This window comes from Anastrepha ludens, chromosome 3 (assembly GCF_028408465.1).
Source record: "Anastrepha ludens isolate Willacy chromosome 3, idAnaLude1.1, whole genome shotgun sequence".
Lineage (NCBI taxonomy): Eukaryota > Metazoa > Arthropoda > Insecta > Diptera > Tephritidae > Anastrepha > Anastrepha ludens.
The window spans coordinates 16898652-16920820 of NC_071499.1; the positions used below are offsets into that span (position 1 = coordinate 16898652).

The window sequence follows — 22169 nt, forward strand, 5'->3', positions numbered from 1 at the left end:
GCGCATCAAACACTCGTCGGGCAGTTACATTTTCTACCATAACTTTGTATCTATGGGGAATTTTTACAATCTTCTTCCACAGAAATGCGCCTAAAACTATAAGAAAAAAAAATTTTTTTAAAAATTCTGGACGTATGTAACCTCTTAAAAAGAATTCAACAAATTCTCAAAAAAATTTCATTCATTAGAACGATTTCGTGTATGCAGTTTTATAGTTTATTAATTTTGATCTAATATAGTGGAAGTTTCAAATGGTTGAAAAATCTTTCTTAACATATACAGGGTTGCCCATATTCGACGGACCCATCTGGCAACCCTGTATCTTTTGACAGAGACGTCAGATCGCTTAACGACATACCGCGTTGGAAGCGTCAGTCCAGATTTTTACCATGGAACAGTACACGCCACGCGCGCGCTCCCAAATTGTTGAAATTTACATTCAACAAAAGAAGTCAATTGTGAAAAGAAGAAGAAAAGAACGAAATTGTAATGCCAATTATTCGTCGAAAGCGTATGAGGCAGTTCTGGTTTTAACAGGACGGCGCTCCACCACACACAGCTCGCACCACAATCGATTTTTTGAAGAAATTGTCTCCTCGTCGTTCGATGTCGAAAAATGGCGATTTTGACTGGCCACCGCGTTCGCCCGATTTAACGCCACCTGACTTCTTCTTGTGGGGATATTTAAAATCAAAAGTTTATATTAATAAGCCAAAGACCATAGAAGAGCACAAGAACAACATCCGTGAGGAAATGGCCGCTATTCCAGCCGAAATGTTAGCTAAGGCTATGGAAAATGCTGCAAAACGGGCACAATACGCCGTACAGGCTCAAGACGGCCATTTGAGAGAGATTATATTCAACAAGTGATGTCAACACATCTACTTGAACCAAATACAATGATTATTATCATCAACATCAAAAAATTATGTTTTTCTTTGATTAAAAAAAAACATGGGTCCGTCGAATATGGGCAACCCAGTACGGGAAAGGAAAAACTAGAGTAAATAGTTTGAATTTTATGGTACATTGGTAAATTTTTTTGAATATATATTATATATTTTTTATGAAAAATATTAAAATTATATAAGTAGCAAATAAATTATCAAAGCTGGTCAGTAGCTCCTACTGCTATAACTAAATATTTAATATTTTTCCAAGCTTTAGCTATCCAAGCAAGCAGGAGAGTGTAAATGTAATAAAAATCCTAAAGAACTACAAGGCAGCAGCCCTTGACAATATTGCTCCTGAACTCTTAAAAGCAAATTCTGAAATGGTCCGATAACACTAGTCTACAAGGAAAAGTATCCGAAATAATTTAAACTAATAGGACTATGAATAAGTTCGTGCGGTTTTTTTTCGAAATTTGAAACTTTATTGACGTAAAATGGTTACAAATTTAATATTCAAAATATTGTCCATCGCTTACTACTACTTTTTCCCATCTTTCTGGCAATTCACGGATTCCCTTTGTGAAAAATTCGGTCGGTTTTGCCGCAATCCACGAATCGATCCATTTTTTGACTTCATCGTAATTACGGAAGTGCTGGTCAGCCAGGCCATGTTGCATCGATCGGAAGAGATAGTAATCGGATGGCGCAAGGTCTGGACTATACGGCGGGTGGGGTAGGACATCCCATTTGAGCGTTTCTAAGTATGTTTTGACCACTTGTGCAACATGTGGCCGAGCATTGTCATGTTGCAAAATAACTTTGTCGTGTCTATCGGCGTATTGCGGCCGTTTTTCTCGCAGTGCTCGGCTCAAACGCATCAATTGTCGTCGGTAGACATCCCCCGTAATCGTTTCATTCGGTTTCAGTAGCTCATAATACACAACACCCAGCTGGTCCCACCAGATACACAGCATAACCTTCAGGCTATGAATATTCTGCGCCGACGTCGATGTTGAAGCATGGCCAGGGTATCCATACGTTGCCCGACGTTTTGGATTGTCGTAATGGACCCACTTTTCATCGCCAGTCACAATTCGATGCAAAAAACCCTTTCTTTTGTGCCGTTGAAGCAGTTGTTCGCATGCCATAAAACGGCGTTCAACGTCTCTTGGCTTCAATTCATACGGCACCCAATGGCCTACCTTTCGGATCATTCCCATGGCTTTTAAACGTTTGGAAATGGTTGATTGATCAACTCCCAAAGTTTTTGCAACCTCTTCTTGGGTTTGAGCCGGATCTTGATCGAGCAATTCCTCCAATTCGGTATCCATGAACTTTGGCGGCGCACCCTCGCGTTCTTCGTCTTCCAAGCCAAAATCACCACTTTTAAAGCGTGCAAACCACTTCTGGCACGTTCGCTCAGATAGAGCATGCTCACCATAAACTTCCACCAAGATACGATGACTTTCGGCTGCTTTTTTCTTCATATTAAAATAATGAAGAAGAATTCCCCGCAAAAACACATTATTTGGCACGAAATTCGACATTTTCAAGTGTGGTAAAAATATTGTTGTTTACGCTTCAAATAAAAAACTTATACTGACGTTTGTGCCTTACGACAGTAGCTCTCCAATGAATGTTTGGAAATGTGGATCGATGGAATAATAATCAAGTTACGCCATCTGTTGTAAAACCGCACGAACTTATAAATAGACCTATTAATATCTGCTTCTCTGTCCATGCAAAATTCGGATTGATAACTAAAATTAATTTATTAGTTTGAGTTTTTACGATAATCGTATCTTCCGTGTTTAATGGAACTAGGCCGACAAAATTTAACCAACATTCAGACCCAGAAACCAGACTATATATTTCCGAAGGTTTATGATGCGCTGAATCCAAATCTGGCCTCAGAATTGCTCTATCAGCTCTGGTTTTCGAGATATCCTAACCTAAAAGTGCAAAAAACCTCATTTTTGCCCATATTTGAGGTTATGTAGCCTTGCAGATGTTTTCTTTCACCAAAATTAAAGGATGGCATCTTTAAACACAATCCTTCTTTTTTCAAATGGCGTTTTGTTTGCTCAAATATCATTTTTTTTCGCAGAGATATCGCATTTTGAAATTTTCATGTTTCGAAATTTTCCTACACCTGAAAATCGATTAAGATAACATAGACATGATATAGTCGCTTACTAATTTTCTTGGGTTTGAGGGCCTGAAATATATGGATTAATAGTATGTAAATTTGGAGTTTGTGGGAAAGCCTGCTTGCGGTTATGTGGGTTAGCCTGCTCGCGGTATGATAGGGGTGGTTTCTAGGGGTTAGGGCTGTGTGTGACTCGGTACCCAAAGGTTAGATAGTGTAGGGATGTGGTGAGTCAGCACACTTATGGTGTGAGACAAAATTTTAAGAAAAATAAGACTCAATTCAAGAAAATTAGTAATCGAATATATCATGTCTATGTTATCTTAATCGATTTTCAGGTGTAGGAAAATTTCGAAACATGAAAATTTCAAAATGCGATATCTCTGCGAAAAATAATGATATTTGAGCAAACAAAACGCCATTTGATAAAAGAAGGATTGTGTTTAAAGATGACATCCTTTAATTTTGGTGAAAGAAAACATCTGCAAGGCTACATAACCTCAAATATGGGCAAAAATGGGGTTTTTTGCACTTTTAGGTTAGGATATCTCGAAAACCAGAGCTGATAGAGCAATTCTGAGACCAGATTTGGATTCAGCGCATCATAAACCTTCGGAAATATATAGTCTGGTTTCTGGGTCTGAATGTTGGTTAAATTTTGTCGGCCTGTGTAATTAGAGACTTTTGGCCAACAGGACAACTATCCGCAGAATTAAAGATGCATGCCATGATCAACCTACCTTAAAAAGGCGATTTTTTTGTCCTTATTCACTCTTCTTCGGAGCGTAGGGACTCGACAAAGCATTTGTCTTGCGTTGGTTGCGTTAATCTATTTGATTTCTGACAGGGTAGGTGATTAGCCTGCAGCTACCAGTCCTAAACTTAGGAACAACGCCTTCTTACTACTTGGAGCGCCATCTGCGTTTTCCAATTGCTTGTCACTAGCGTGGAATCAAGATTTTCAATATGCTCAAGAAAATAATTGCTCAAATTATTAACATACGACTATCAAGTGTCTTAAAATAAAAAATTAGAACGGACTAAGCAGGATTTCGGCCAGGGTTCATGTATTGATCACGGCAAAACTAATTAAGTGAATAGCAGCATTATATTATATAAGAATGCGACATACCTTGCAAAAAACAGAAAAACTGAGCCGTTATTTAACGATCACAGCAAACGTCCGTCAGGTCTGCGTGCTATTGCCGCTACTATTAGGTATTGCCCTGGGCAACGTTATGAACAACTCAACGCCCAATATAAATAGAATAACATATGGACTAAACGGGACGAAGATCTGGACTATGCCAATGATATCTGACTAATGACGTACACCTTCACTGGCACTTCAAAAAAATTAGTGTTTGTGCAAGATACAGCGGCGAAGGTTAGCCTGAAGATAAACATCGGTAAAACCAAAGTAATGCACCTTAATTTCGCCTGCATACACAGATTCGAGATTGACGGCACTGAGCTTGAAGAAGTTAGCTCCATTTGTTACCTTGGGAACATACAATAATATCCTCAAATGGTGGCTCAAAGAAAGAATTACGAATCGGATAAAAAAGGCCAATATGGCTTTCGGCTCCCTTGAAAACAACTGGTGCTCGTCTATAATCACACGAAACACCGAGATACAAATTTTCAATTCGGACTTCAACTCAGCTTTACTGTACGGCTGCGAAACTTGGAACTTTGCAGTTAGAGACATGTAACGGCTACAAGTCTTTGCAAATCGCTGTCTGCGCACAATACTTCGCATTTTCTGGCTCAACGCCAAACCAAACAGCAGCCCGTGGATTAGCGCCAACCAGACTCCAATGCAAACGGAACCCTGAAAGGGAAATGCGGCGGACTTGGACATGTCTTAGAAGAGAATTAAGTGGCACTACACGTACTGTAAATGATTTGAGTCCACAAAGGAACTGACGAATAGGTAGACCAAACCTCGCTGACCAAAGAAAAAATCAAAAGCAGATGGAACGACTTGAAGAAGGTTGCTTCTGCTTGAGTCAAATCTTCGATTGTTGTAGCGCTTTGCTACCTCGCGAAATTATATATATTCCAATATAAAACTCCAATCCTCTCGTTTTGTGTTCAAAACCATTTCGAGGGCTGCTTGCCTAGCCAGCAGTTTCCCTCTATGCGGATGTGCCTGGGAACCCAAATGGAAATAATATCAAAGTATTTGAATGCAGTCGCGAGAGAAGTCAGGCATTCCTCGACTAAAAGAAGCCCAAGGCTCTAGTATCCGCTTGGCTGTTGGAGTAGATCTTTGCATCCTTTACAATCTTTGCTTGTTTTTCGTCGAGACAACTCAGACACAATTAAGTTTATTGCACTACACTTGGAGGCCCTTTTAATTTTCTTTAAATCTACCCGATCTCCGCAGGAATCTGAGTAGATCCTGTGGTGCCAAGGAGCTAAGGTGGTCGCTTCTTAACACATCAGTGAGAAAGACTTCAAACTTGATTCGAGCGAAGGCGGGGCAGACGCACCGAAAGTGATCAGCCGTCTCATCCTTCTCTTCACAAGCTGGGCCGAGTGTACTGTATGAGATGTGCTTCGCGCACAGAAAGTGGCCCGTCATCAGTCCAACCAGCTGTTTGCAGTCTCTTCTGCTCAATGACAGGAGGATCTGCGACAGTCGGTCGCACACGACAGGTAACGTCAGTTTAGTTCATCTGCAGCCTCTCTCAGCCTGTCAAGCTCGCTTTTCGGTTGAAGTAACCCGTTTGCTAACCGTGGCTTTGATGGCTGCAGAAGGGATGGCCAATGAGGTTGGCCTCAGAGCCCATCCTAGCTAAGGAGTCAGCGGTCTCGTTACCCACCTTTATAGTCTAAGCAGTATAACAATTTGTAATAATTCGCAATTTTTGTTTTTCGTAATTTACAGCTCTATTTTTTCTTCTAACATTTTCACGAGCACTAGGGCAACCCTATTTTGAAAAACAACAGGACGACATCTTATTATACCAACCAATTCATGCAACACTTCACTATTGAAAATGCATTTCCGATGCAACCAACATTGCAACAAAAACAAAAACATCGAAACTTGCAACGCGCGTCGCAAGAATGCATAGAGAATAATGCCCTACTTTCCAGTGTAGAATAAAATCAACAATAACAAAAGCAATGCAATCAGAAATACACTCACAACAAACAGCAGTAGAAAAACAACAAACGATGAGAAGAAGAAAGGCAAATCAACAATAAGCAAAACAAAAACAAAGGAGTTTCCCCTCAGTAAAAGCACAAAGTACAAGAAAAGGGACGACCAGCTACGGCAAAGAGTAGAACGAAATGTGTAACTAACGCAAACGAGCATTTTCCGAATGGGGAAAGCGCTCACGCATACACAGGCAGCAGGCGTACCACATAGAGTGCATAGAGTCTACAAGGAAAATGAGTAGGAAGGAAAATGAGTAGTGAGGAAAATGAGTAGCAAGGAAAGTGTAGAATCAGAAATCCTTTACATTCCACATTTCACGAGTCGAATACTCAAATTCATGCACAGTGCGCCGAAGCGTGCCAAACATCAATGCAGAGCACACCGTATCCTGCCTGCCTTGCTGGACCAGTGGCTATTCACACACACACACGCGCGCACAACAACATGCACGTGCATTGCATTGATAGCACAAAAGATGCTCGCTCGCTGGCTGTTGTTGTAAGAGCGTGGCGAGCAGCAGTCGCTGCTGATTGTGGCATTTTATGTTGTTATTGGATGCTGAGTTGAAATTAATGCGAGGTAGAGGCTGCTATGCTCGAGCCGCGTTCGCGCCCGAGCAGCATCCGTGCTATTTGCTGGCACAGAGCAACGTCGAAGTCAACGCAGCCATCCATGGCAGCCGAGCTGATACCAATTGCTGTGCTCGCACTCAGTTGTAGTTGGATAGGATATCGTCGCAGACGAATGTGATTGCCATTTACGGATTGTAAAAGTATGTGCATGGAAAAAAAACATAGAAAAAAATGCTCCCTTTGAAAAGTGCAAAATACATTTTTTGTGTATTTGATGTGTGAAAAATGTTGAGTTGCTCAGAAATTTTAAATGGAATTGATTTTCATATGCTTTAGTAGTTGATTTCTAGTAGTTTTCCATGAAAATATCAAAGTTTTAATAGAAAATAAAATTTACGAAAAAAATGTGCCCAAATAACCCATGAAAAACAGAGCATAATTACTTTTTATAAATGAATATTGAGTGGTTAGCAATTTTGCAGTGCTCGCCAAGTTTAATAAATGCAATATTTTTAATGAAATTAATGCTTTTGTAAAGAAAAAGTGGAAAAATGCAAAATTGAAAAAATTCAAATAATAACTTCAAACAAGAAACTGCGCTTCAAATGCCTCGCAAGCTCAAATTTTGTGTATACAATAGTGCGCAAATTTTACAAAAAAAAAAACAAATATTTTTTTTCCACTTCTTTTCAAAATATGTATTTCTGATCAGAATACTGTGAAAATCTCATACAACCAATCGCGCAGTATATAAAAAAATATACTTCACTTCTGCTAATTATACGGGAAACTCACTTGAGACCTGCTGCCCCGATATATACACAAATAGAAGCCATTCATGCCTCAATGCATACACACACACACACACACACATTCATGAATACATAATTTACTATGTGCGCTCATGTAAAACATATACTGTTAACGAGGAGCCAGCTTTTGAGACGAGCACCTCGCATAAGCTAGGCAGATCTCTCAAAAGCGGAGAAACCAAAACACGAAATACAAAAAACAAAAAAAAAAAAAAATACAAAAAACAAAAACATACGAAAAGAGTACAGAACAGATACAAAAAAAAAATACAAAAAAAAAATACAAAAAAATACAAAAACAAATACAAAAAAAAAAATGCAAAAAAAATTACAAAAAAAAATATGCAAAACAAAAGTGCGCTCACACACACACCAAAGCACTCACTCGAGTATAAGACAATGTACCACACCCCCTCTTGCTCTTCTACGCCAAATGTCACTATCATTTCTTACCGACCAATCGAGTATTTTAATCAGCTTTTTAAGCTGCTTTACTTTGCTTACATATTTTGAGGCGATTAGCATAGCTGAGCTTTAGGCATAACTATATTGTACGTTCAATTGTTCATTTTGAGTGGCTCAGCTTCTTCACTTGTGTATTACAGTTGGTCGAGGCTACCTATTCTCCTACCACAAATACATACTAAGAAACCTTAGCTCCGATTTTGATGAGTCGTAAAATGAGAAAATGCGTGAGCGCTTGCGAGACGAGGCAACTCGGCCATCAACAAAACCGTGCAAAACAGGCAGGCAAGCAAGCAAGCACGCGGAGGCTTACTCGTACGAAGATGTGCGAGTGTGCGAAAGTACGCTGATTTTTCAGAGAGACTGCGTGGCCTCGAGTCATCCCCGCCTAGACGCTTGCCCCACTTAACTTCCTTTAGAGACGAAAGACTTGCTTGGGGGATATATGAACATATACATATATACATGCATATGTAAGTGTATATTTATATATATATATGTATACATGTATGCATGTATGTATGTATGTACGTGTATATGTGTGTAAGTATGTATGCGCGTATGTATGTTTGTATAAAAAGTAGGTGCCTTCAGCACTACCAACTCAGCATCATTCCATCTGAGCCACCCAGTTAGCCAGTCGAGTGCTGCGTATGCAGTAGAGTTGCCAAATATACGCACTATCCCGCTAACAATACCAACAGCGATTCTTATAGTTACGACGAGTAGCGTAAAAGAAAAAAAGCACAAAAAAAAATAACTCAAATTATTTGCTTTTGCTTCAGGGAGGTCACTAGGTCGGCCCGGGATACCTCTCGTACGTACACATTGTGTTGTTGCTGCCGTGTCCGTCACGGCTTTTATACGTCGTTTGCTCAAGCTTAGCGGTAAGCATTGGGCAGCTCGTAACTTTGCTATTGCAATTGACACTCTCTCTTGTTGTTGTTGTTGTTGTTGTTCTAAAATGCATTATTTTTTGTTATTGCAGGCACAGCCGAATGCCGAGTGCTTTCTATGCACTCGCGCCAACAACAAGCAGTTGTGCTGCTACTTATAGTAGCAGGAGGCAGCGCGTGAGGGTGCGAAAATTATACCCCCTTCCTCTCCTTTTCCCTTTTTGCAATGCAGTGCAAGAGGTGTTTTTGTTTTTTTTTTTCTAGTTCGCTATTCCTTTCTGTTTATGGCTGCTGTGGCTATTACAACTTTATTAAGCGCCCCCTACCACTTTTTTGCCTTCTTCCCCTTCTCCATTCACTTTGCTGCCCATCCCCTCTGTGCTACTCAGGCGAGTGCGCGTAAACTCAATAGTCACTACAATCAGTTAATTCAGTTTATGGTGCCAAGCTTGGCCATTGTTTGCGCACGCTCTTGCCTCAGTTGTCCGTTGCCCGCTAGAAATCTGCCAGCGCCTGGTATTTGGCTTTCTTTTTGCGCTGTTGTTTGTTTGTTAGTGATTTTAACTTTAATTGAAATCTCAAGCCTTTATAGTTTTGTTTACGTACGCTCTCAAGCAGCTGTCCAACTTTTTGTTTATGGGCGATTATTGTCGTTCCTTTTTTTGTTTTCGCTTTTAATTCGCAAGTTTTTATGACTTTTCTTGTGTTGGGTGTCGCCGTAATGAGCGACTGCTGTCAGTCAGTTGTGGAAAGCTCCAACTGTCAACTGGTCAAAAGGATTTATTATACAAGTTTTTTTGTAAAAGTTATTTGCACTGAAAATATTTTTTTTTCTTTGTTTTGTTTTTTTACTTTATCTGGGATGAGAACTACGTCTTTCATAGGCATGAACAGCACTTTCTGAAGAGCGAAAATAATAAGTTCGGGTAGAGAGGCCTTACGTACTCTCAGTGGGTACTATACGGGGCATTATAGTATTCGTTATTATTTTAGGAAACTACTATTAGTAGAGTCAAGCGTTTCTCGTTTCTACGAGCTGGGCAATGAAACACAAGATCACATTCTCTACTCTCTCGCACAACGAAGACTCACTCACCTATGCAGGTAATGTGACTCTGAATTTAGTGGTATTATGAAACAAAAAGCTCGAGAAAGTGCTCTAATTCATTCCACTTCTTCTTCTCGATCAGCGCGATAACCGCTTAAGCGATTTTGGCCTAGCTTAACAAAGCGCGCTAGTCCTTTCTTTCTCGTGCTAACTGGTGACAGTTGGGCACACCAAGTGAGGCCCAGTTCTTCTCCACTTGATATTTATAACCCTTTTCCCCTACTACCACCAGCTGGTACCGCGTACTTAGAGCCACAGAGTTGGCAGCCATTCGGACGACACGGCCCAGCCAACGATGCCGCTGGATCTTTATTCGCTGCGCTATGTCTATGTCATCGTAATGCTCATACAGCTTATCGCTCCATCGCCTGCGATATTCGCCGTCGCCAAGGTGCAAAGGTGGCGCAAAGGTCCTAAAATCATCCGCAGACTCTTTCTCTCAAGCACTCCAAGTGAAACCTGTCTTATCGGATGTTGTCATCGTCCATGTTTCTGCGCCATACGTTAGGACTCATACTCGTCCTCGTGGGAGCCTTTAAAGTCTTAGTTTTGTTCGTCAAGAGAGGACTTTACTACTACATTGCCTACTTAGTTCAAAGTAGCACTTGTTGGCAAGAGAGGTTCTTTGTTGGATTACAAAGGTGATTCATTACAAGCCTTTAATTATGGACACTCGGTTAAGCACAAAAGACCACATCAGAAGTAGAAGAGGGGAAAGCTAAATCTTTAATAGAGAACCCATATAGGTATAAAGCAAAATTAGTCATCCAATTTTGTTTTTAAATATAATAACTTTTCAACTCAATGAAAAAAATATATATTTTGAGTGATTGAAATTTTTAGTTTGATCTTTGCGCGCTTCATTGCTTGTCTGTTGGTATACAGCAGCTGTCTAGTTCGCCAGTATCCAGTATAATTGGCATACGACGTCAATTGCAAAAAATATAAACCTTCAATAGTGTGTTTTACCTAAAAAAAAAGTTGCGCTTTTTCCATTGGAATAAAAAAATATTCCAATTTAGGAGTTACGCGAAAATATTTTGGATAAATATTAATATGAACTGGTACATATGACCTGGAACGATTTGAAAATGCCTCCAAAACTCGGCTTTTCTAAAAATAAAATTAGTTTTTGAAAAATGTTGTTTCCAAGAAATCACCTAAGTTGATAGAGGAGTTTGAGCATAAAGAGTTTTCCTAAAAATTTTTCAAAATTTTATCAACCGCATCAAAGTAATAAAATTTTTGAAAGTACTTTCAAATCGCTCCAGCCCACGTCTCAAATTCTAATGTATAAAAAACAGAAAAAAACTGTTGTCGAAGTCTTTAAAATAATCCTTTGCTTCTCAGCTTTTGACCTGAATTTTTCCCCTGGAGGAATTTTTTCATGTTTGGAAATAAATAATAGTCGCCAAAAGACAATATCTGAAGAATAAAGTGGAAGGTAAACCAATTTCTTGCGAAACTCCTTCTAATTGGCCATCGCTTTCATTGATAAATGCGCCAATGCATTTTTAGTGCTTTTGTTCGGAGTGAGAAAATGCGGTAACCATCTCCCCGTTAGCTTTCCAATACCCAAATGTTCGTGCAAGATATTATTGATAATTTAAATAAATATATCTATGATCTCTGATATCACACACAACTTCACTTTTTGGTTTTGAAAAGCAAGCTACCATCTTTTTGAACTGATATTTTCCCGAGTGGTCGATATTTTTCCGTTTAAGAGAAGTGTCGGCTTAAGAGTAGTGCCTGCTAAGAGAGGCTACACAGTACTTAGTATGATAGAACAGCATTTAAAATTTTAGTATTCCTGCAATGCAAGATGAGTCATTGCATTCCTGTAACTATTTAGAGTAAATCATTACTGATCATCATACTTTGAACGGAAGTTGGTCGAAATCTGGTAGAGAATATTAACCCACGGTTTGGGTTGCTTCGGGTCAAATAATTTCATTCAAATGACCTGAGCTGAGCTGTTCATAATTAGCGCTTTTATTCTATGACTGACTTTCACAAAAATGATATCCCAAAGGTGACCTTCGAGCGTTTAATATTGTTTATACAAAATCATGAGTTTTAAGGCACTTCCAGCTGCACTGGACTTCTCTTAAGATAATCAGAAAATTAGAAGTTTGGATGCCTACAAAAGAGATATTAGTAAGGGGTCAGGCGTTCGAGACGAACCCCTTATAAATTTAAAAAAGCAGAAAATAGAATATTTCGCAGCCTAAGAAGAAGTAAACACTCATCTTCAAAATAATAACTGCACTATATTTTGACTTCACTTTGTTTTTAATTTTCATTAGCTTTTTATACAATAAATAAAATAAATAATTTGCGCGGACACTTCTGTTATGTGTTTGGCTGAGCTCCTCCTCCTTTTTATACAAATATTCGCAGTATTCGAGGTTTAAAACTTTGTACACAATTTATAAAAAAAATATGAAAACAATCGAAAAATTCGAAAAATGTTCATCACAAGTGCAAAATTGGGTGCTATGTTCAAGGTGGCGCAAAATTAATCATCCAATTTCTTTTTAATAACTTTTTTACTGAATAGAAAAATGATTATGAGTGCGTCACCATTGACCACAATTTTAAATCTTTTGATAAGGTGATTAATTCTGTCCCACCTTTGGTAAAAATTATAAATCTTCCTATATTGTGACTAATTTCGTGCCACCTTGTATATAAAAAAGCTCCTGGGATACGATACACTAAACAGAGCTTGTTTACTGGGGCGGCAGTCTTTGGTCGGCAAAAACCGAGTCATTCCGGTAACGTAGAACCGGCTGCCATGATAATGTAAAAGGTCCTCTTTTTTTGAATTAGTTGCACCTTGAACAATCTCACTTTAGATTCGAAATCTCAATATGATGCATCCCGTACGAAAAGTCAAAATTTGAAAGGCTGTAACTGGACCATCTCAAAAAAATTTCGAAAATGGAAATCGGCACTATGCGCCCAAAGCCCAATAGCAATTAAAAATAATGTTGGAAAAGCACGATGACGGAACCTAAAAGTAATCAAGCTCCTTAATTATTATCATACAATGCACTAACACTATCTTGTAGGTTTAAGTGAATGAGTGGGAGAAAACTCTGCAATTTAAGTTAATTTTTAAGATTAAAACTATGGCTCATTTACTCTTATTTTAAGTATTTTCTGGGTTTCAAGCAGAAGTTTGTTTTTCCTCACTTCAAATATTTTCTAGGTTCCAATCAGAAGCAGCCTGTTTTTTCTAAAAATTATCCTCTTAGTTAATTTCAAAAGTTACGTTGATTTTTCACAATTTTTTCCTGTTTTTTGCGGAGCGTGGTGGTTGATTCTTCCATGAAAAGCAAAAAAAGTCGAGCATTCGTTATATGAAAAAATGCACAAGACAAGCAGCAAAAACGAATTGTCAAACATGAACGCGATTTTAGAGGCACTTGAGACTTCCACTTCATTGCACTAAAATTCATTGGGCTATATTCTAGGTTTAAAAAGTTTGATTTTTTCTGAGTTTAAAAAGTTTGAAATTTTGATGAAAATTTGTTCATTTTTTTTTTAATTTGCACAAAGTTTGAAATTTAGAGTTGATGGATTCTGTATATAATGAACTCTATTTTCAGAAAAAATTTATTAAAATTGAATAAAAAATAAATAAATTTATTGCTTACTAAATAAATTCTCAATATTTGTAGGCAAATAGTTACTTAACGCAGTGCACCTAACGTTTGTCGACCGCGCGCAACGGCAAACCTTCGAGTACATTTCGCTTCTAAGAAGCACCGACTGCCGCTCGAATTTAGCATGAAAATTTAAGGCCCCCCAATATATATGCAACATTTTTTCGGTGGTTGTAAATAAGCAAATAACAAACGTCGATTTTTGAATTGGAGCACAAGGCATTGGTGGACGCGCATATCTATCATATTAATTACGAGCAAACGCTTGCATTGACAGATTTTGTGTCTTCAGCAACCCCCACAGAAATTTTTTGACAAAAATTTTTGTAGAACATTTTAGTACCTGAATATTCCATTTAGAAGGGTTTCTTGAACGTTTCCTAAAAAAGTGGTCCAATTGACCCGGATAGAGGGAAGTTAGCGGGTTAAAGTGTTTCGCAAAAGTAAGGCTCATACAATTCTACTATAGAATATTGGCAATAATATACCCATCAGAAAGTGGCTTATAACACTTTTTGCATGTCACAGAAAGTCCTCTTCGAACAAAATTTCGAAACTTTGATCTACCGTATAAAACCTGATTGTACTGGACTATAATTTTGTTCCACAAAAATCGTTTACTCGTGAAGTGCTTTCAGGATGATAGCAATCCAGATAAATGTTCCAAAAAATCTCCTTGAATGGTAAAATTATTCAATTAAGCCAAGTATTTCTAAAATTTTTTTTGTTCTCCATTACTTCGCTTCTTGGCAAGAAGAAAAAAAAGTTTCTTCTTTTCAAATATTTACAGGTAGCAGTCGCCAAAATTTAAGTAAATAACGACTGATGAAAAGAACTCTGTGATTGTTTCACAGAGCTAACAAATAAATAGCCAACCAACCACACCCTAAAATTAAGCTGCTTTGCGTTTGTATACCAACGACGAGTTTGAATACATTCAGCAGAAAATTTCTCTATATTGTTTTTGTTACACAGCTACGTGCGTATTTACGTTAAAAGCAAAGCAATACTAATGGCAAGCAAGTGCTTTTAAGTAGAGAAAAAAACAAAAAAAAGCAAAGAAAAACAAAGTGTGCGCAAAACCTCTTACAAATTTATTTTGCTTACTGTTACTTAATTAAATTGGCCAGAGGACTATAAGCAAACGTTGGATGACTTAATTTGTTTATATGCTTTTTATTTTTAAGTTTGTTTCAATTTTAACTTTTTTTAAGAAAAATTAGGGAGTGTAGTGGACCGTTCGTTTTAGAGTAGGACAAATTTGTCCTTTCTTATTGGAGTTATACCAAATATTTTGATTTGATTTTGTAAGATTATTTGAACTAAGCCCCTAGAACCAAGGCGAATTTGTACAAGGCCACTGCAGCACCTTTTTATTTATTTTTATTTTATTTTTTCTTTTTATTTTTATTTTTTTGTTTCATTTTTTTCGTTTATGTGATTCCAAAGGCAAAGTGATCTGTTTTTCTTACATTCTGATTGAAGTTCGTAGAAAGTAATCAGCTGATTTTGACATTCACACCACCCAATGGCAAAAGCGAAGTACATGAAAATTACTTTTTTACTATTGCTAACGCTTTTTACGAATTCGCAAGAGTTTGTCGGGATGTGGAAGAAATCAGTGGTACGGGTTCAAGCGATAAGTATCACAATTTAATGGGTTGGAGTTTGCTTATTTACGAAGATAAACTTAATTAATCTTAGGACTACCAATACATATCCATGTAACCATTCAGAATTTCGCTTCTTAATTAACCAGCAACGTTTGCTCCAAACCGAAAATGCCTCTACTCACTAATCACAATTTTCAATTGTCTCAGAGGATGATAAATAAATTTAAATATTTACTTATTTGAAATACTTATATACTTTTGATAACTTTTTGTTGTTGTTGTTGTTGTAACTTACTAAACCCTGCCAGTGCGATTTAGTCTCCGGTCGTCTTCATTTAACTCGTCTATCGGTAAGCCCAGAAAAAGCGCTGTTTCGAAAGGTTGGGTTCAGACTGAGAGGGGTGTTATGTGAGTAGGTTTGATGGGGAATGCAGAAAGGCGGTTATTGTCGTGTGGGGTGCCTTCACATGCTAGACATATATTGAACATGTCGGATTCAATTCTGGATAATTAGGAGTTTAACCTGTTACACTATCCAGAACGTAATTGGGTCAAAATGGCGCCGCGTGTGCAATAGGTGGTGGTTGGACTTTGATAACGGCATTTAGAGGTCGAGGGTTTGTGTTGCTTAGTGTTTGCGTTTACACAGTCCGGTCCAATGTCCTGCCTAATGCAACGTACCTTACTTATAACTTTCTGTCATTTTCTTTACATACATTTTTTACGGATGATATCTATCTGTTGACTAGTAATTATTTCCACAAATACTTATATTTATTATATATTTTTATAAGAGTCTTACTTTTATTTGTTATTGAAATATAAAATCTGAAATGCTTTAAATTTTGCTTGCTTTGTTTAAAATGCATTCAAGTGGAAAAAAATATATTAGTATTGAGAAAGGCCACGAATAATACGATAATAATACCGCCCACTGTTAGTTTGGGGCGTGATTTTCGGGATCCTTATCTCACAACTTTTTTAGCCTACTATGGCGTTTTTAGCAAGATTTTTTTTTTTTTTTTTTAAAACAAAATAAAACAAAGAATTTTGATGAAAATAACAGCGTTTGTCAATTATGTATAAATGAAAAATGATATCGGAGAAATGTCCACTAAGAGCACGTTTACAGTTGTTGATTCTTTCATCAAAATATTGGATCACTTTTTAGAAAAAGGCTGATCTATTTCGTTAATCTCCTACCATATTTTAAATGTTAAGACTGCTACCGATTAGAGTGACTCCGCATTGACTCTTTTCTATATTTACCATAACGCAAAAAAAATTATAATAATCCAGTGATGTCGCACGATCGGGACGGTCAATTACCAGTTGAATTTCGTCAACCTATGCGACGTTGTTGTTGTTGTAGCAGCGTAAGCATTCCCCATACATATACGGGGAGAGCTGTTGACAATCCTTGGACGGATATAAATTCTGGTCGTTCCGATTACGTAGATGCGATCGCGAAATTTTGTTTCCAATAAATTCATCATTTTGGTGGCTGTATGACAAGCAGCACCATTCTGTGGAAACCACATCCCAGTGGTATATATATATATCATCAATAATAAGCCAATAAGCTGCCCTATGGAAGGACAGAATGTTAACCCTGAACAAACCGCTGTTCGAGAGTCTCGAGCAACTGTCTGGCTTAGACGTCAACAACCTAATAAGGTTCCTAAACTGCACAGACTGGATATAGTCTTGCTGTAAACAACTGGTAAACAAGTTGGTAACGAGGATGTGGCACCAAATTGGTGCGGAAGCAATAGTTGGATTCTGGAAGAATCACTACTTAAACCAACCAACCAACCAAGCCAAATTCAGTACTTATCATGTCTCCATAGCGTAATATATTAACAATAACCGCCTTTCTAGCCGAATTTTCAACAAAAAAAAGCCTCCAGAAAAAAAAACGAAAATTAAAAAGGGAAACCGAGTGCAGTACAATGGATTTAATTGTGTCTGAGTGTTGCCCTTTCTAGTCTGTCCCCACAAAAAAAAAAAAAAACAAAAACACCTCCAAACCACACAATCCACCAAACAGTGACAAACTTAGCATGCGAAAGCTTCTCAACAATCGCTCTTGGATTTTTAGCTGCCCATATGCGGCACTTTTGCTTGATGAGGTATACAGATAAATGAAAATGGAGTTCCGTGTGGATTTTTCAACAAGAACTTTGTTTTTCAATAGGGGCAAAGGCTTATATTATGGCAGTTCTGACATATCATTTTTCTGCATTACTGCAAAGCGAAGCTTTTGCAATTAAAATCAATTAACTCAATTTCGTTCGAAATTCGCAATAAAATAATAAAATTCGCCATGAAAATGGTGGACCTGCAGAAGCTATTCTATGTACTAATATTATCGGTCAACATAATCGACCTTCTGAGTGCGCTAATAGGGGTTTGGCCGAACAATTTTACATGTATAATGTGACAACACGAGCGCATATTCGACCCGGTCGTTTCAGAGAATACATAGCAGCCGTGAGTCGCAGTGTTGAAGAAGTTCAGAATTTGTAGTTTCCTCGAAGTTCTCAGCAATTCAGGCTATCCACAACGATCACATGGCGAGTTTTGAGTAAAGTCTTCGCTTTCAAGCCTTCCAAGTTGCAAATGGTGCAAGAATGCAGCCATTCACTTAGCTGTAGATTCGCTCAATTCATTGAAGAATATCTTTTGGTTTGATCGCGTGCTTTCAATTTCCTAAATTAACTTTTTAGAATGATAAAGGTTTTTTTTTAACAAGCAGCCATGAGCTAGTATAAGAATATTTTCATGAGTTAAGGGGTAAGCGGTAGTCAGAGCCCCGAAAAAATTATGATTTTCTAAACAATTTTTTTTTGCTAGTCAATTGCTTTATTTTATGAAAATAAAAACAAAATTTCAAAAAAAAAAATTTAAAAACAGAAACTAATAGCAAAATTTAAAAAAAATAATAATAGCAAAATTTAAAAAAAATTAAAAAAAAATAATAATAATTGTAAAAGTTATCACTATTTGTGTGGAATTATATAAAAAAAAAAAAACAAAATTAAAAAAAAATAAATTAATAATTGTAAAAGTTATCGCTGTTTGTGTGAAGCCCGTTTCTTAAGAAGTCACTTGCGGTGATGATCACAAGTCCTTGGAGATTCATCTAAAATCAATCGGACAAGAGAAATTAGTTTCATTTTTATATTTTTTTCAAAATTAACAATATGGCGTCCTCAGAAAGTATTTTTCAGATTTTCGAGAAAAAAAAAATTATTAAAAAGATCGACATTTTTGAAAAAAAAATCTTTCCGTCAAGCACTAGTTTTTTATGTTTTTCAAAACATTATAAATTTTATTGAAATCTACCAAGCGGCTTTTAAGTTACAGTAACCACCAGTTCAAAAAACCTAATTTTGAGGAAAACGCATTTAAGGGTTTGCTATCGAACTCCGGAGCGCCCTAGCGCCCTTTGTTAATTGTTGAATATCTCAAAAAGTATTTGTCGGATTCATTTCAAATTTTCGCACAATATTTTTTAAGACATTCGATCTTAAGAAAATGCAAAACAACCCAATTTTTTGAAAATTCTGACTACTCCTAACTCCTTAAGTAATCATATTTCGAGCTCAAATATTCTTTATGTCTCTAATAGCATCCTTCGATTCTTCGGCCAAAGGCTACAAGTTTACAATCTATAACTTCTCGATCAACTGGCACTACTTAGTATAATTTTTTTTTTTGTTTCCTTATTCTCAGCTCTCGCATGAGTGATAATTTGTTTTTTTACTTAAATTCTTTCCTCTGTGCACGACGCACGTATGTGCAGAAAACTTGCCTGGACTCCATTTTGATATGACTTTATTAGAGACGTTTATCCAGCAGGATGAGTGAATGCTAGTAAGTAAAGTCAAAGTTCGCTTCCCACTGCATATCGATCGACGCGCAAGGAGGAAGGGAGCAATAGAAAATACTCGTATTAGAAAAATGCTTAACTCTACAAATGGCAATTCTTCTACATCAAATTGGTTTAGAGGATATAAAACATGGTCGTTGACTGGGTACTCACATATTTATTTTGCTATCGAAGCACCTCTAAACCAACTACCCATTTACTACGTAATCTGATTTAATGAAGAACACAAATTTAAATCCTTTGTAATTACAAATATTTTTGTTCCATATCCCACATTTAACTGGTTAACCAACGCAATATCCCTTAGAATCAACGAAGCACACAAATTTTATTTAGCGATTTAACCCATTTGCTATGCAAATGAAATTTGTACACAATTTGAATATAAATGATGGAAAACGCAAGCAAGTAAAGTGATAGAATATACAAAAAAAAACAAAAAACACACAAAAACCCAACAATAAATACAACAAGTACAATGCCCAATAAGCCCCCAACGAGCCATGCGAGCCTACAAGGAGTCATTGTGCCTGATGGTCTAGGGAACAAAGCGCAACACCCCAGAGTATACCAGCAAGAAAATATGCAAATAGCTTAAAAGTCTGGCACAGTTTCGTTTGAAAGCGAGGCGTAAAAGCAAAAGCAGCACACAAAGCAGAGTACAAAGGACGTTCACAAGGACTAAGCGAAACAACACACAAGCACAAAGCATAGAGGTGGGGAAAAAGTAGTAAAGCAAAGTAATATGGAATACACATAAGAATATGATTTGGCAGAATGATGAGCAAATAATGATGAGCGGGTATTCTTGAGGTAGTACACATAATTGCCTGCATGATTGTGGAAGAGTGAAGTGGAGTAGAGTAGAGCAGAGTTGAGTGCCAGAATCTGAAGTATGTGAGAAACTGAGAATAGGAGAAGCTGAAGGGGAAAGAAGCTTTATTGCCGTTGTAGCAGGAACCTGGCACCTCGCTCGACTACTTACACATACATAAGTATGTGCTTACGAGCATTTGTGTGTGTGTATTTGAGCAAATAAGTTGTGCTCATTCGTACGACAAGTGCGCAAGAGAGTACACTTGCTCGCGCATAAAGCTTTTCCTATTTATTCACAACCAGTTCCACACGTCACATAGGTTACACAATGGATGCCATCCATGCTTACTCCTGAAAAAATATGTTGTATCTTCTCTGAAAACAACTTACTATTTAATCACTATGAGTTCCACACACTAAATAGGTTCCACAATCCACATACGTTCCACACTTCACATCCTTGCTCGCGCTTCCAAAAAAAGTTCTGCATCGGCTGTGGCAGTAACTCCCTATTTATTTACAACCAGTTCCACTTGACACATAAGTTCCACAATTTAAATACTTGCTTCCTTCTTAAAAAATTATGCTGTCTCTTCTCTGAAAACAACTTGCTCTTTAGTCCCAATGAGCTTCACACCCTATATAGTTTCCACAATCCACATAAGTTCTACACTTCACATCCTTGTTCACGTTTGAAAGGAAAGTTCTGCCTCTATTGTGGCAGTAACTCCCCATTTACTCACAATAAGTTCCACACTCCACATACACAATTTGTACATCGGCACATCGTTACGAGAGCGCACGCATTTGAAGCACAGTTTCAGCAAATGTTTCTGCTGTCTTTGTATAGACGCAAAATTTCAACTTCTTCGCCCATTTTCCTCTCGCAGTTTTAATGTGACAGTGACAACGAAATACGCTAGCGTCCAATTGTGGAAACAATAAGAAACAAATTCAGAAAATTTAAGTAAAAAATAAGTAAAATTGCAAATTTATCAATTAAAAATTTTGAAATAAAAAACAAAACAAAAAGTTACATAAATATTTAAAATGTAAATCAGTGTCAAATTATTATTCTGCTCAAATAAGCAACAGCTAAATGTTTTTGAATATATCATAAAAATTCAATCAAGCAAATAAAAAGCACACAAATCAACAAAAACAAAGTGATTTGAGAATTTTGCAATCTTGTGTGTGAGTGCGTAGTGAAATTTGTTAGTAATGGGTGGCGGTGAAGTTAAAGTCGCTACCGTTGATGTTGAGAGCGGCGATAATATGGCCACACTTCCGGTGTCGCGCTCCCACACGACCGGCAGCAATGATAGCGCCGAGAAGAATAATGCTGCCAATAAGGAAATGGAATTAAAGAACGTGATGCCGCAACCATTGCAAAGGTTAATATCCATTTTCTTATTTTTTGGAATTATACGCAGAGAAGTGGTGAATTGAGAAAATTATAGCATTTAAGGCAGGAGAACGAAAAAGGTTTCAAACTAACAGTATAATGGTATAAAATTTCTGAAAACCTTTTCACAAGTAAATACTTCGAAAAGTATGTCTAAATTTATGACTAAAATAGAAAAAAAAAATCGATGTAAGTTATTTTTTTTAGCTTTCTGTCATGAAATTAGGCAACAGTGTATAACGGAAGTAGGCTAATAAGTGTTTCAACCCTCCGTTGGGCACCCGGGTCTGGCAAGACTTTTTCGACTTTGGATATGAATTTAACACATTTCTATTACAGCTAACCACTTGAGCCTCGAGGTAGCTTCCTAAAATTTAATTTTGTATCGATTTATGGATATAATCTTTTATAAAGGCTCCTCGAACAGGACGAAAAAAGGCCAGACCCGGGTGCCCAAATAAAAGTTTTGAAAAAGGTGTCTAACGGAGGTTTAATCTAACTGTTAAACCAAGTCACGTTGTTTTGTGTTAGCTGTCAGAATTTGAGCTATAACACAGGCCGACAAAATTTAACCATCATTCAGACCCAGAAACCAGACTATATATTTCCGAAGGTTTATGATGCGCTGAATCCTCAGAATTGCTTTATCAGCTCTGGTTTTCGAGATATCCTAACATAAAAGTGCAAAAAACACCG

At 37.4% G+C, this 22169-nt stretch overlaps 1 protein-coding gene across 12 annotated transcripts in view; it reads left to right on the top strand.

Annotated features, from left to right (window-relative positions):
* The window catches only part of LOC128857068 (proton channel OtopLc), a 121219-nt gene that overhangs the window by 32955 nt on the left and 66095 nt on the right, over positions 1-22169 (top strand). Inside the window, exons 1-2 of one of the 12 annotated variants that reach the window (XM_054092628.1) lie at positions 6881-6989; positions 20959-21462. The exons of 8 other annotated variants lie outside the window; for them this stretch is intronic. In XM_054092628.1, coding sequence (XP_053948603.1) covers positions 21290-21462 — 173 coding nt within the window. In that variant the 5' untranslated portion in view covers positions 6881-6989; positions 20959-21289. Of the gene's footprint in view, positions 1-6880; positions 6990-19319; positions 21463-22169 lie in introns of those variants that run through there. 3 more of the 12 variants (XM_054092630.1, XM_054092632.1, XM_054092629.1) reach the window with 3 other exon arrangements.